General features: G+C 34.7%; 1 protein-coding gene across 1 annotated transcript; it reads left to right on the top strand.

The window, feature by feature from the left end:
* Window positions 1–945: 945 nt before the first annotated feature.
* Window positions 946–1,886, top strand: LOC124959855 (olfactory receptor 52E8-like). Its single transcript, XM_047518317.1, is given in 2 exon segments — window positions 946–1,192; window positions 1,195–1,886. Coding segments are annotated over 2 exon segments (939 nt in total).
* The last annotated feature ends 15,321 nt before the right edge of the window (window positions 1,887–17,207 follow it).

A 17,207-nucleotide genomic window follows, 5' to 3' on the forward strand; every position in this document is an offset into this window, starting at 1 on the left:
CTTCCTTATGGATAGAAGGCTGACATATATTTGGAAATGGTATAGCTCAAATATTTTATCAACTTTCCAACAGCTGGTCTTTATCTGGTCAGTTTCTTTCCCAGATATATTTAATACACTGACCAAATGATAGACTCAGCTGTATTAAAATAACCTCCTACATCATATTTCATCATAATTGCAAAATTCTCCTTGCCAAGGATTTCCTTCTTCTTGACTTTGTCTGTTTTCCAAATCTGATGAGTACTATTTTACAAAAAGAATTATGATGGGAAATGAATTATTTATTTTCTGATATGTAACATTGAAATTACCTGAAGTCCTGCCTCTATTTAATAAATTTGTATAGTTGCAAAAATTTTAATTGAGAATGTCTATGTGGCAGTTTTTTTCATGCATATGAACAAAGATAAGTTGTTTCTTTCACTTTGAGAACTAGATCTCTTACCATTCTCAATATTCATAAAAAGGTATAACTGCACACACCAAGTTTTATATAGACTACATTTTAGGGTTTTTAGATTATCCCAAAGGGGAATGACCAAGATAAGAAATGCCCAGGAAATTAGCATGCATATTAAACAAAAATATATAACATCATGAGGTGCACAGACCCTGTAAATTAATTTTTCCTATTTATTTCTAGCTACACTCCAGAGTTCAAATGTTCATCAGGTACTCTTCTGCCCTATCCTCTTTAATCAGTCTTTATCATCAGAGAAGACAACAGTAGAGAAAGGCAGATTCCATTACTTGTCCCATAAAGTTTTCATGAGACAGAAGCAGAAACTGAGAATTTTTTATTTATAAATATGAACAAAGTGAGATTAAAATGTCATTTTGCATTTGACTAGGTATCTAGACAAAGCAAGAAGTGGATCAAGAATCACTAACAGGAAATCAATACTTATCTCTGGCATGCACAAATCTATTTATGTCAGAAAAATGTATATGCCTAATGATACCAAATTCCATCCTTCTTCATTCCTACTGCTGGGAATCCCAGGACTAGAAGATGTGCACATCTGGATTGGACTTCCCTTTTTCTTTGTGTATCTTGTTGCACTCCTGGGGAATACTGCCATCTTATTAGTGATCTGGACTGAACATAGTCTTCATGAGCCCATGTCCTATTTCTTGGCCATACTGGATTCCATTGATCTGGGCTTGTCCACAGCCACCAACCCCCAAATTCTGGCATCTTCTGGTTGAATCTTGGGGAAATATCTTTTGGAGGCTGCCTTTCTCAGATGTTCTTCATCCACTTTTTCACTGTCATGGAGAGCATTGTGTTGGTGGCCATGGCCTTTAACTGGTACATTGCCATCTGTAGACCCCTTCGATACACCATGATCCTCACCACCAAAGTCATCAGTGTCATTGCAGGCATCGCTGTCCTGCGGAGCCTGTACAAGGTTGTCCCACTGCTATTCCTCCTCCTGAGGCTTCCCTTCTGTAGGCACCATGTCATCCCTCATACCTACTGCGAGCACATGGGCATTGCCCGTCTGGCTTGTGCCAGCATCAAAGTCAACATTCTGTTTGGTCTTACCAACATCTGTCTCTTATTATTGGATGTGCTTCTCATTATTCTCTCCTACATCAGGATCCTCTGTGCTGTCTTCCGCCTGCCCTCCCAGGAGGCCCGACTAAAAGCTCTCAATACCTGTGGCTCTCACATTGGTGTTCTCTTATCCTTTTTTACGCCAGCATCTTTCTCTTTCTTGACACATCGTTTTGGCCATAATATCCCCCAATATATCCACATTTACTTGGCAAACTTCTATGTGGTTGTTCCACCAGCTCTCAATCCTGTCATCTACCGGGTCAGAACAAAGCAGATTCAGGAAAGAGTGATGCGAATTATTCTCAAGACAGATCACTAACCAATTGGAGGTTAGAGGACTTGTTTCAAAAATTGTTTCCTCTATTGTTCAAAGTAGAGTTATTTTATATTTAATCCAGTAGAAAGCAGGAAGGTGGAGGGGAATGTTGCAACTGACAACACTATTTAACTGTGAGTTGAAGCATTTTGTTAGAGTAATAGTGAGAATATAGGAAAGTGTATATAAATTTACTCTTACAAGTACTTTCCTTAATACTGTTGGATCCTCACAACAGTTCAATAAAGCACATACTATTTTATGTACTTTTTCAATCAATATATTGGTGTTTTAGAAAGCTAAGTGATTTATTTAAATTTTATGTTTGGTAGGAAGTAGTAATTTAACCCAAGTAAATTTCTCAAAAGTGTAATCATTTTTTTTAATTCCAGGGAGTCTCCGAATTTAAGATAATACAGAAGAAAAGTATTATTTTCAGACCAGTTATAAAATGATTAAGTGTCTGCCAGAAGTCTTAAAGTTATAATACCTTACCATAATATGTCATAATATCAATCTACTATACATCTATAATGCAATATATATGTGTATATATGTACATATGCACATACAGATACATATATACATACATTTCAGAGAGATAGAGTGGTTGATATGGCTACTCTATACACATATACCCATCACCCATATTGTGCTTACATAATCCGATATAGTAGGTATTGTAATTTCCCCAAGCATACAAAGAAACAGATGTAGTAATAAAATTAGAAAAGAAATCAAAAATTAAGGGGAAAAGATAAAAATGGCATCTCAGCATTTCATGAAATGTTCGTTCATAAATAGATTAGAGAACATTTGTACATACTATATATATATAACAGTATTACTATGTATGCATATTTCTACACACATACACACACACATGAACTTTTAACAGGCTCTACCTTGTCAGTTTTTGATCAATAAGAAGATACATAGGCAAAAACTTTTGTCTAAATACTTTTGGAAAGAAGAAATTATAGGCTAGTTCTACAATAGTGTCGATAAATTCTTTCACTGCAGAGTTAGAGGGCGTGTGATTATAGCAGTTTCATTCATAAAGGACTCAGGTTTTGGAGAAAGAAGAATTTAGGAAGAAGGTCTTGAATGTGTACCATTTTTAGTGACTTATCTGCCATGCACACAATGAAGATAAAATTCATCAGCATTCCACAAAGATGTCTTGTGAGGAAGTGATAAGACAAAGATACTTAAAGATAGCACATTGAAATTAGATGTTTTGCCTCTTATTTAATCAATCATTATTTATTTTATATTTTAAGGTATTTAATTGTCAAATAAAATCATATATATTCAATGTGGACAATGTGATGATTTGATAGATCTATATAGGTATTGTGTATTGCTTACCATAATCAAACTAACAAAGCCATCAATGGTCATGTTGTGCATTGATCTCCAGACTTGTTAACCTTATAACTTGAAGTTTTAGCCTTTGGACCAATGTCTTCCCATTGCTTCTCCTCTCAGCTCTGGCTAACACTCTTCTACTTTTTGTTTCTATGAGTTCAACTTTTTAAAGTTCCACATATAAATGAGATTACTGATCCTAATTTAACACACTGAAATTTGGAAGGGAGTTTTGTGATCTCAGCATAATGTAGCCTATCTTGATGTGTAGACAAATTCTCTTCTTGAGTAATAGTAGAGATATATTATATAGCTCTAGTCATTGAGACACTATACTTTCAATGTAAATATAGAACATCAGCAAATCAAACTAATTACAGTCCAGAAACATTTCCACAAATATGATTTTCCCTGAATTAAGGCATTGATAATATTGCAGCACAATGAGAAAAGATGTTATTTTCAATAAAAGCTACTGAGTCAAATGGAGATCCATATGAGAAAAACAAATCTAAATGTTTGTCTTATGCCATACAAAACATATTTCAAGTTGTAGGATTGTGGGCATGTAGTTGAAAGTAAAAATAATATAGCTTCTGGGGGAAAAAAAGAGAGTATCCCCATCACCTTGTAATAAGGATAGATTCTAATACAGAACACAAGTGTATGTGCATATACATGTCGCATAAATGCTAACAATATTGGAAACATATCAATTATCCAGTGCATAAAACTAACAACTCTCATCAAGCAGCATTTAGAAAGAATATCAGTAAAGCAAATGACTTGCATATGGACTATGCAGAGTAGTCCTAAAAATCAGCAATTAAAGGGACCACAGCCACATAGAAAAATGAGAAGAATTTGCATGGGTGTTTCTGCAAGGAGGAGATCCAAATTCTAGTGACTATGAAGAGAAGCTCTACTTCCTTGGTCATAAGAAAAGTACATTTAAAACCACTGAGCAGGATCCATGTGCTGCTGAGAAGAAAGTGTATTCGTTCTTTGTTGGATGGTATATTCTATATAAGTCCTTTAAGTCTAAATTGTTGATTTTGTTATAGAGATCTATGGTTTCTTTATTCAATTTTTGTTTGGAGGATCTATCCAATGGTGAGAGAGGTGTGTTAAAATCGCCTAGTATTATTGTGTTGTGGTCTAATTGATTTCTGGAATTAAGGAGGATTTGTTTGACGTACATGGATGAGCCAATGTTCGGGGCATAGATATTTATGATTGTTATGTCTTGCTGATTTATGCTTCCCTTAAGCAGTATGTAATGTTCTTCTTTACCCCTTCTGACTAACTTTGGCTTGAAGTCCACATTATCTGAAATGATGATGGATACTCCAGCTTTTTTGCTGTGTCCATATGCATGGTATGTTTTTTCCCATCCTTTCATCTTTAGTCTATGGGTATCTCTTTCTATGAGATGAGTCTCTTGCAGGCAGCAAATTGTTGGATTTTTCTTTTTAATCCAGTCTGCCAGTCTATGTCTTTTGATTGATGATTTCAGGCCATTAACATTCAGGGTTATTATTGTGATATGATTTGTATTCCCAGTCATTTGACTCATTTTTGTTTTTTTGATATGATTTGGTTTCTCCTTTATTTCGCTATTCCTTTAGTTTAGTTCCTCTCGTTCCTGATTTGCATTGTTGTTTTTCATCTTTTCCTTATGGAATATTTTGCTGAGAATGTTCTGTAATGCTGGCTTTCTTTTTGTAATTCCTTTAACTTTTGTTAATCACGGAAGGATCTTATTTCGTCATCAAATCTGAAAGTAAGTTTTCTGGGTATAAGATTCTTGGTTGAAATCCATTTTCTTTCAGGGCTTCGTAAATGTTGTTCCAGGTCCTTCTAGCTTTTAGGGTCTGGATTGAAAAATCTTCTGATATTTTTATTCCCCTCAATGTAATTTGATTCTTTTCTCTCATGGCCTTTAAAATTCTGTGTTTATTTTGTATGTTAGGTTTTTTTCATAATAATGTGCCTTCGTGTGAGTCTGTTGTAATTTTGTATATATGGAGTCCTATAAGCCTCTTGTACTTGGTTTTCCATTTCATTCTTCAGATTTGGGAAATTTTCTGATATTATTTCATTGAGTAGATTGTTCATTCCTTCGGTTTGTTTCTCTAAGCCTTCTTCAATCCCAAAAATTCTTAAACTTGGCCTTTTCATGATATCCCATAATTCCTGTAGATTCTGTTCATGATTTCTTACCATTTTCTCTGTTTGGTCAACTTTTTTTTCAAGATTAAAAATTTTGACTTCAATATCTGAGTTTCTGTCTTCCAGGTGTTCTATCCTATTGGTTATACTTTCTATGGAGTTTTTAACTTGTTTATTGTTTCCTTCATATCAAGGATTTCTGGTTTTTTTTTTTTTTCAGTATCTCTAAATCTTTATTAAAAAGATCTCTTGCTTCCCATATTTGAACTTTTAACTGTTGATTGGTGCGATCATTTAATGCCTTCATTTGCTCTTTCATCTCCTCCTTCAATGCCTGCATTTGCTCTTTTATCTCCTCATTTGTTTCCCTGATTGTTTTCATTATGTGCATTCTGAACTCCCTTTCTGACATTTCTTCTGCTGTGCTGTTATTGGGTTTTATTGATATAGTGTCTCAGTTTGTTTGGGACATTTTCTTCCCTTGTTTTCTCATATTGGTCTGATGTCAGTGGGACTCTGAGATATTGCAGATTTCCTCTAAAGGTACTGTTAGCAAATACAAGAAGATAGAGATACTACCTTGTATTCTATCAGATCATAATGGACTGAAATTAGAAATAAATGATGGAATAAAAAACAGAAACTTCTCCAATATCTGGAGATTTAATAATACACTACTATATGATGAATGGATAACAGAAGACATCAGGAGGAAAATAAAAAAATTCTTAAGAGTAAACGAGAAAAAAGACACATCATATCAAAATCTCTTGAACACTATGAAAGCAGTACTTAGAGGTAGATTTATTTCATGGGGTCATTCAACAAAAGAAGTAGAAATCAACAAATAAACAACTTAACACTACAGCTCAATGCCCTAGAAAAAACAAAGCAGACCAATAACAAAAGTAGCAGAAGACAGGAAATAGTTAAAATCAGAGCTGAAATCAACAAAATTGAAACAAAAGAAACAATCAAAAAATTAACAAAATAAATAGTTGGTTCTGAAAAAATATAAAAATTTATAAACCCTTGGCCACACTAATAAAGAGAGAGAAAACTCAAATTACTAAAATTCGGAATGAATAAGAAAATATCACAACAGACAGAAGTAAAATACAAAACTTAATTAGAAGCTATTTTGAAAATCTATACTCCAAAAAAACAGAAAACCTTGAAGACATCAACAAGTTTCTAGAGACATATGAATTACCTAAACTGAATGAGGAGGATATACGCAACATAAATAATTCAACTTCAAGCAATGAAATAGAAAAGTTCATCAAAATCCTAGCAACAAAGAAAAGAACCAGATGGGTTCTCAGCCAAGTTCTACAAAACCTTTAAAGAAGAGCTCATTCCAATACTATTATAAGTATTTTATGAACTAGAAGAGAGGGGAACCCTCCCAAACTCGTTCTATGAAGCCAATATAACCCTGATACCTAAAACAGACAGAGACACATCAAGGAAAGAAAATATCAGACCAATATCCTTAATGAATATCGATGCAATAATTCTCAACAAAATTTTAGCAAATCACATACAAAAATATATTAAAAAGATAGTGCACCACGATCAAGTGTGTTTTATCCCAGGGATGCAAGGTTGGTTCAACATCAGGAAACCAATAAATGTAATTCACCATATAAGTACACTTAAAGTTAAGAATCACATGATTATTTCCATAGATTCAGAAAAAGCATTTGATAAAATACAGCATCCCTTCATGCTCAAAACACTAGAAAAAATTGGGGTAGTGGGAACATTCCTTAACATTGTATAGGCCATCTATGCTAAGCCCATGGCCAATATCATTCTAAATGGTGAAAAGCTTAAGGAATTCCCCCTAAAAACTGGAACAAGGCAGGGATTCCCTCTTTCACCGCTTCTATTCAACATCGTCCTTGACACTGTAGCCAGAGCAATTAGATTAACCAAAGAAATTAAAGGGATATGAATTGGAAAAGAAGAAATCAAACTATACCTGTTCACTGATGACATGATTACATATTTAGAGGAACCTGGAAATTCCACCAGAAAACCTTGAGAATGCATAAATGAATTCAGTAAAGTAGCAGGTTACAAGATCGAAGATCATAAATCCAATGCATTTTTAAACATAAGTGATGAATTTTCAGAAAGAGAAATTAGGAAAACTACCCCATTCACAATAGTCTCAAAAAAATAAAATCCTTGGGAATCAATCTAACAAAAGAGTTGAAAGACCTCTACAATGAGAACTACAGACATTAAAGAAAGAAATTAAAGGAAACCTTAGAAGATGGAAAGATCTCCCATGTTCTTGGATAGGCAGTATTAATATTGTCAAAATGGCCATACTACCTAAAGTGCTACACAGATTCAATACAATTCCAATTAAAATCCCAATGATGTATCTTACAGAAATAGAGCAAGCAATTATGAAATTCATCTGGAAGAATAAAAAACCCAGAAGAGCTAAAGCAATCCTCAGTAGAAAGAGCGAAGCAGGGGGTATCGCAATACCAGATCTTCAACTCTACTACAAAGCAATAGTAACAAAAAAAGGCATGGTATTGGTACCAAAATAGACAGGTAGATCAATGGTACAGAACAGAGGACATGGATACAAACCCAAATAAATACAATTTTCTCATACTAGACAAAGGGGCCAAAAATATGCAATGGAGAAAAGATAGCCTCTTCAACAAGTGGTGCTGGGAAAACTGGAAAACCATATGCAAGAGAATGAAAATAAATCCCTATCTCTCACCCTGCACATAACTCAACTCAAAATGGATCGAGGACCTCGAAATCAGACCAGAGACCCTGCATCTTATAGAAGAAAAAATAGGTCCAAATCTTCAACTTGTTGGCTTGGATCAGTCTTCTTTAACAATACTCCATTAGCACAAGAAATAAAAGCAATAATCAACAACTGGGAGAGATTCAATCTAAAAAGCTTTCTCTCAGCAAAGGAATCTATCAACAATTCGAAGAGAGAGTTTACAGAGTGGGAGAATATCTTTGCCACTCATACTTCAGATAGAGCACTAATTTCCAGAATATATAAAGAACTCAAAAAATTCTACACCAAGAGTACAAAAAACCCAATCAACAAATGGGCTAAGGATATGAACAGATGCTTCACAGAAGAAGATCTACAAGCAATCATCAAACATATGAAAAAATGTTCACCATCTCTAGTAATAAGAGAAATGCAAATCAAAACTACCCTAAGATTCCATCTCAACCTAATTAGAATGGCGATTACTAAGAACACAAGCAAGAATAGGTGTTGGCGAGGATGTGGAGAAAAAGGTACACTCATACATTGCTGGTGGGTTTGCAAATTAGTGCAGCCACTCTGGAAAGCAGTATGGCGATTCCTCAGAAAGCTTAGAATGGAACCACCATTTGACCCAACTATCCCACTACTTGGTCTATACCCAAAGAACTTAAAATCAGCATACTACAGAGATGCAGTCACATCAATGTTCATTGCTGCTCAATTCACTGTAGCCATATTGTGGAAACAACCTATATGTCCTTCAATTGATGAATGGATAAAGAAACTGTGGCATATATATACAATGGAATATTATTCATCCATAAAGAATGATAAAATTATGGCATTTGCAGGCAAATGGATGAAATTGGAGAATATCATGCTAAGTGAGATAAGTCAATCTCAAAAAACTAAAGGATGAATGACCTCACTGATAAGCAAATAGGACATATAATGGGGGGTGGGAGGGGTTAGCATAAGGGTTAGGGTTAGGTTTAGGATTAGGGTTAAGGAGGGTTGTAAGAATGGAGGAAGGAAGGACTGATAGAGGGAAAAGGGGGGTGGGAGGGGTGGGGGATGGGAAAAATAATAACAGAATGAATCAAACATTACCCTATGTAAATTTATGATTACACAAATGGTATATCTTGACTCCATGTACAAATAGAGAAACAACATGTATCCCATTTTTTTACAATAAAAAATACATAACTAAATAAATAAATAAAGTGAAACCACTGAGCAGCTCCAGTATCCACTGGCCAGAATGGTTAAAATGAAAAATATTGAACAGTAAGAGAGAAAGTGAAGTAACACATTGATGATGAGAAAGTAACTTGATAGAATCATTTTTGAAAATCAACAATAATTTCAAAAGCTAATCATATGTACATCCTAGGAACCCCAAATTCCACTGCTAGGAATATATCCATTGAAAATATTTTGCATTTTCCTGAAATTATGTGTATCAATTATCACAGAAATATTATAAATGAGTCAATAATACTTCTCAAATATACATTAAGTAGAATATATAAATAGTAACACCGAGGAGAATCAGCAAATGACAACAGTGAACACATTGAATAAAATGGACCAGATAGAATAGGTTTTGACATTATGTATTATATAAATGATTTTATATATAGTATCACATTTATTTAAAGTTCAAAAACAGGAATAATAACAAAAGGGTTGAATTGTCAAATCAGGTTCACATAAACTAATATAAAAGTTTTTCAGTGATTTAACAAATAAGGAAAATCATAATGTTTCTTTTTAATAATAAAATATTATTATAATGAAAATCTTTAAACAACACAGAAGTAGAGACAAAATGAAAATTCCTCTTTTCCTGTGACCTAAAATCAAAAATTTGATATATATTTTTCATATATATTTTTTTCTAAAGAAATTATACTATTGTGGTAAGAATAATTCACAAGAGATCGATCATCATACCAAGTTTTTAGTGTATAAGACACTGTCAACTATAGGCACAGTGCTGTACAATGGACTTCTAGACATTATACTCTTCCTAACGTGAATGTAGGTCTGTAAGAGTAATTCCCCATGTCCACCTAAGTCCCTGGTAAACCTCATTTCACCCTTTGATTCTATTAATTTTACTACTCTAGATACTGCACTTAAGTAGAATCACAGTATCTGTGACTGGCTTATTTCATTTGGCATAACGTCCTGAAGGTTCATCCTTCCTGTCACATATTGCATAATTTCCCTCCTTTGTTTTTTTTCCTTTTTTTTACTGAGGATTGAACTCAGGAACACTTTATGACTTAGTTAAAGCCCCAGCCCTTTTTATTTTATATTTTCTTTTATTTTGATACAGGGTCTCACTGTTGCCCATCTAGCCTTGAACTTGTGATCCTGCCTCAGTCTCCCAAATAGCTGGGATTATAGGCCTGTGCTACCACACCCAGCTAATGTCCCTCCCTTTAAAGACTGGATGGTATTTTATTGTATGTGTAACCTCTATTTTCCTAGTTCATTCTTCTGTTAATGGACATTTAAGTTGTTTCCATATCTTGGCTGTTGTGAATGGTGTTGTGATGAACACAGGAGTGTGAATATTTCCTTGAGACCCAATTTTAAACTTTAGGATAAACACTCAGAAGTGCAATTACTGGACCCTATGGTAGTTCTGTTGTTAATTCTTTGAAGTCCAGCCTCCGTACTGTTTTCCAGAGGCTGTACCATTTTGCATCCCACATTCTCACCAACACATCTTTTTTTAATAATAGCTTTCCTGATAGGTTTGAGGTGATATCTCACTGTACCTTTTTCTAAATCTGCTGACATTGTATATTTTTTATGGAGAAATATTTATTTAAGTCTTTAACCCATTTTTAAATGGGTGTTTTTTGCTATAGACGTGTACGAGATTTACAAATTTGCATACTGATGCTTTATCAAATATATATTTTATGAAAATATTCTTCTATGTCATATGTCACCTTTCATTTTATTGATTGTTAAAAGCAAAACTTTTTAGTTTTCTGATATTCCACTTGTGTGTTTTTGCTTTTTTGGTGACTTGTGCTTTCAGTGTTATATTCAAAAATATTATTGCAGGACCCGTGCCATGAAATTTCACCCTAAGTTTTCTTCCTGAAGTTTTATTGTTTCAAAGTTTACATTTAGGTTTCTGACCCATTTTTAACTTAATTTTATGGTATAAGATAAATGTCTAACTTTATTCTTTCACATGTGGATAACTAACACAAGGTTTATGGTTTTTTATTTAACATGAGACAATTTTCAGTCATGAATATGTAGAAGATGATTGCATAGGGTGAGTTGCTTTTTTATATGGTGTATCTCCATCTTATATCCCATTACTTAGGCAATTCTCCTACAAGCTAAGCCCTCATCAATCCATCAAATTTAAGTTTTTAAGGTAAGTAACCTATCTGATCCATGCATACCATGATTATAATATTCATATTGATATTCTGCTCGTAAGTAGAGTTAGTGAACTCATTAGAATGACTGGTAACTAGTGTGTTTACAAGGCAAATAACTAGGGTAGTTAATATTTCTGCGTCTCCCAAAAAAAGAAGAAATGGTTTCCTGGCTGCTGTCTCCTTGTAGGAATACATAGTGTGATGTTAAAAGTCAGGTTTGTGACTATTTGGGGGAGTAGTCAGAACTGGGTCTGGTATGAGATGGCTTCTGATTTCTTGATTTGTTTGAAGCTGATATATTGTGAAAATTCATCCACCCTACACTTAACATTTTATGCATTTTCAGAGGCTGGTTCCATATCTAGGTATTGTGGATTGTGCTGCTATAAACAAAGGAATGCATGTAACTGTAAGGTATGCTGTCTTTATCTCTTTTGGATAGATACTGAAGAGTAGTCTTAGTTGGATCTCATGGAACCAGCCTAAGTTATCTTTCAGCAAATGAATGGAAAAAGAAAATGTTTTATGTAAGCATGATGGAGTTTAATTCATTCATAAAGAAGAGTGAAATCATTTCATTTGTGGGAAAATGTATAGAAATGGAAAGCATTATGTTTTGCAAAATAAGCCAGAGTCAAAAAGATAAATGCCTTTTGTTTTCCCTTATATGGGAAAGCCAGAGAGAAAAGAGGAAAAAATAGGGGGAACTCATGAAAGTAGAAGGGAGACCATAGAAGGATAGAGGAAGGAGAGGAGGAAGAGGGCAGAAGGGTGGGTGAGAGAAGGTCCTGTGGAATAAAATTGACCAAATTTTGTTTATGCACTTATGAATATGCCATAATGCAATTCACCATTCTGTATAATTATATGTACCAATACAATTTTTAAAAAGAAAGAACATAAAATGTAAAGGTAACACCTTAAAGTTCAAAATGTTTTATAAGATCACATAAGAGAAAAATCCTTGTTTCTTTGGCTACCTTAAAGTTTTCTTAGACATGACACCAAAGGCACTCTACATGAGAGGAAAACAAAAAAGCATAACTTGAACTTTATTAAAAAAATAAGAACTTCTTCTATTTAAAAAGACACTGTTTAGGGAAGGAAAAGAGAAGCCACGGAGTGGAAGAAAATATTTGTGAAGTACATATGTGATGGAAAACTTTTATCCAGAACATATATACAATTGCTGTGTGTCATTAACAATAAAATAAAAAAATTAAAAGGGAATTCTCATAACTCAATATGAAAACAAATAACCCAATGAAAAGAAAGAAGGTATTCCAGCAGACTTTTCTCTAGAAAAATGATACGTAAATGATGCATAGGGCAAAGAAACACTTGAACTCATTCTTAGCCACCTCTAATTTCAGGGAAATGTAAAGTAACAACACCATGAGGCAGAAGACCAAGTGCTGGTGACAATTGGAGCAACTAAATATTCACACACAGAGCAATACCAGTGTCCCGCCCACAACCTCCAGGAATGCACTAGTGATAAAACATTAAAAAGGAGGCGTTATGTCACTTACTTTACTGGCTGGGACAAGGGAGACTTCACACACCATGATGAAATGGTGGTGACCTCAGTAAGAGTGTGTGAAGAAGAGCTTGATATCAAATTTTGCCTTGTTTTGGGACTGATATTCAGAAACAGATGGTTTTAAGAAGAGAAGCTAAATTTATTATTAGATATCTTTTTTTTTCTTTTTCTTTTTTTTTTTTTTTTTTTGCAGTACTGGGATTGAACCCAGGACCCTGTGATTGGGAGGCAAGCACACTACCACCTGGGCTATATCCTCAGCCCTATTATTATTAGGTATCTTAATAATTTTTATACAGGAGGTGGGGGAAAGGAGCAGGGCCAAAGCTTTATTTGATAACTTCACTTGTATTAGCTACGAGTATCCTTTTTTCATAGTATTGTTGCTTTTGTCTATATTCAGACATGGTTATGGAGGGTTATGTTTTTATTTTACTCCATTATCATGGACACAGAGGAATTGATGCTGATATTTTGTGAGATTTTTAGGTGGGGGTTGTCACTGTCAAGGTGACAGTGTCAGGCCAGTATCAGATGACAGATGCTAAAACTGCTTAACCTATCTCCCATGATTCTATGCTTATCTGGACTAGACACAGTAGGTATTCCTTGTATGATGTCCTCAGATAAAGTTTCCTTTTTATTTTACCTTCTGACCTCCTGCTAAGATAAATTGAGTGAGAAAGGCTAGAAACTTACTGGTTTTCTGTACTTCCATAGCTCTAAACTTAAAACTTAATTATTTGCATATTTATAGGTGGCTAGTATTATTGGGCAACTAACACACAGCTTCTTAGGGGAATGAATTACAGATGTGAATGTATCTGAGCACACAATCTGAAATAATTCTCTGTGGGTTATCTAATCCCAGATAATCACAAGTAATAGAGTAAATATTTGCTATAAAAAAGTGACGTGGTCATTAGAGAATATAATACCCTGGGTAAAAAAATGAGAAATTATTACAGGTTGGTTCAGATATTATTCTTGTGGGACTAATGGTATAGAATAAGTAGAATATATAAGTTAGAAAAGAAGAAATTCTTGCAGGTTGGGGACCTAACGAGAGAAACATGAAAGTCTCAAGGAATTCCTTTGCACATGTGCCTTTTTATGCTCAACAAACCCATGGTGAGAATTTATGAATTGTTTGTCTTTCATGCTCTTGTGCTGTGGAACCCCATAGGAGCATCTATTCCTGGTCAGGGAGAGGATTTTCAATCCCAGTAGGAACTTCTTTCTTTGAAACTAAGTTTGAAGCTGAGGCACATTGGAGTAAGTTATTAAGTCAGGACTGGAGGCTCTTTCTTACTTCTGTCTGAGGCTGGTAAGTCAGTACAGGCTTGATTGTCACTCATGTTGGATGACACAGACTGAGGAGGCTTAGAGCTGGAGTTACTATTTAAACCCTGTACCATTCTGTCTTCTCTCTTCTGTGTTTTGTCCTTTTCTCTCTCTTTCCTTCTCCTTTTGTTTCTCTCCCTCCTCTTCATTAGTGCTTCCTTTTAGACTAATATTATTGAATTTTATCATGTTACTGGTAATTTCAGAATTTTTTATGTTTAAAGTCCAAAAAGTGATACTCTCAAAAACTTTTCCAAATAAATACATTTTCTATCTTTAACTAATTGTCACTATGGCAAAGAATAGCAGTAATTTAATGCTTCCAAATTCCAAATAGTTGTATGTAGTATCTGAAAAGCATATCCTGTGTTTCTTCCATTCTGATATGTGTATATATGGTTTCATGTTTCCATGTGTGTTGAAACTTGCTTTCCTGTCTCCCATATGATGAAGCCATTTTAGCATTAAATATATAACCTGTAGGGAAAGAAAAGTACACAATACTTGAAAAATAAGAGTTTTTATGACTTGCCCTTTGTTTTTCCACAGAGATGGCAATTGGTAAAACTCACTCACTAATTCTCTTACAATTCTGATCTGGGATCCTCTTTCTCCATTCCAAATCATTAAAATGTATTCTTATTATTATCATTATTACAGTTCTGGGGATCAAATCCAGCTCCTTGCTCTTGCTAGGTAATTGCTTCACCACTAAGCTACATTCCCAACCCTTGCAATAGTATTTCTTTAGCTAGGCTCCGGTCTATCATTTTGTCTGGGTTGGAAGAGTGGATCGTATCTGCATTGACTTATATTTGGCATGTAGTACTTTTTTACTCTCCTCCTCCTACCCTCCCAATCCTCTTTTCCCTCTATAGAGTCCCTCCTTCCTCCATTTCTGCTCTCTCCCACCTCCTATATGTGTCATCATCTGCTTATCAGTGAGATCATTCATCCTATGGTTTTTTGAGATTGGCTTATCACACTTAGCATGATATTCTCCATCTGCATCCATTTGCCTGCAAATGCCATAATTTTATTATTTTTATGACTGAGTAATATTCCATGGTGTATATATATATATATATATATATATATATATATATGTATATATATATGTATATATATACACACATACCACAGTTTCTTTATCCTTTCATCGATTGAGGGGCATCTATGTTGGTTCCACAATCTGGCTATCGTGAATTAAGCAGCTATGAACATTGTTGTGGTTGTATCTCTGTAGTATGCTGATTTTAAGTCCTTTGGGTATAGGAAGAGGAGTGGGATAGCTGGGTCAAATGGTGGTTCCATTCCAAGTTTTCTAAGGAATCTCCACACTGCTTTCCAGAGTGGCTGCACTAATTTGCAGCCCAACCAGGAATGTATGAGTGTATCTTTTTGTCCACATCTTCTCCAACACCTATTGTTGCTTGTATTCTTTTTTAAATTTTAATCTATTTTATTGTAAACAAATGGGATACATGTTGTTCCTGTTTCTACATGGAGTAACAGCATACCATTTTCATAATCATACATTTACATAGGGTAATGATGTTTGATTCATTCTGTTATTTTTTCCTTCCCCTCCACACCTCCCACTCCTCTTTTCCCTCTAGAGTGTCCCTCCTTCCTACATTCTTGCACCCCCTTCCACTCCCATTATGTGTCATCATCCACTTATCATTCCAATTCATCCATTTGCCTGCAAATGCCATAATTTTATTATTCTTTATAGCTGAGTAATATTCCATTGTGTATATATACCAGTTTCTTTATCCATTCATCAATTGAAGGACATCTAGGTTGGTTCCACTGTCTGGCTATTGTGAATTGAACAGCTATGAACTTTAATGTGGCTGTATCTCTGTAGTATGCTGATTTTAAGTACTTTGGGTATAGGCCAAGGAGTGGGATAGGTGAGTCAAATGGTGGTTCCATTCCAAGTTTTCTAAGGAATCTCCACACTGCTTTCCAGAGTGGCTGCACTAAATTGCAGCCCTACCAGCAATGTATGCGTGTACCTTTTTCCCCACATCCTCGCCAACACCTATTGTTGCTTGTGTTCTTGAATATCACCATTCTAATTGGGGTGAGATGGAATCTCAGTGTAGTTTTGATTTGCATTTCTCTTATTACTATAGAGGGTGAACATTTTTTCATATGTTTGTTGATTGCTTTTAGATCTTCTGTGAAGCGTCCTTTCATATCCTTAGCCCATTTGTTGATTGGGTTATTTGTCTTCTTGGTGTAGAGTTTTTTGAGTTCTTTATATATTCTGGGAATTAGCACTCTATCTGAATTATGAGTTGCAAATATATTCTCCCACTCTGTAGGCTCTTTCTTCACATTGCTGATAGTTTCCTTTGCTGAGAGAAAGCTATTTAGTTTGAATCTATCCCAATTGTTGATTCTTTCTTTTATTTCTTGTGGTATGGGAGTCCTGTTAAGGAAGTCTGATCCTAAGCTGACATGTTGAGGATTTGTACCTGCTCTTTCTTCTATACGATGCAGGGTCTCTGATATGATTCCAAGGTCCTTGATCCATTTTGAGTTGAGTTTTGTGCAGGGTGAAAGATATGGGTTTAGTTTCATTCTGTTTCATATTGATTTCTACTTTTCTCAGCACCATTTGTTGAAGAAGCTATCTTTTCTCCATTGCATGAGTATGGCACCTTTGTCTACTATGAGAAACTTGT

Source organism: Sciurus carolinensis, chromosome 11 (assembly GCF_902686445.1).
Source record: "Sciurus carolinensis chromosome 11, mSciCar1.2, whole genome shotgun sequence".
NCBI lineage: Eukaryota > Metazoa > Chordata > Mammalia > Rodentia > Sciuridae > Sciurus > Sciurus carolinensis.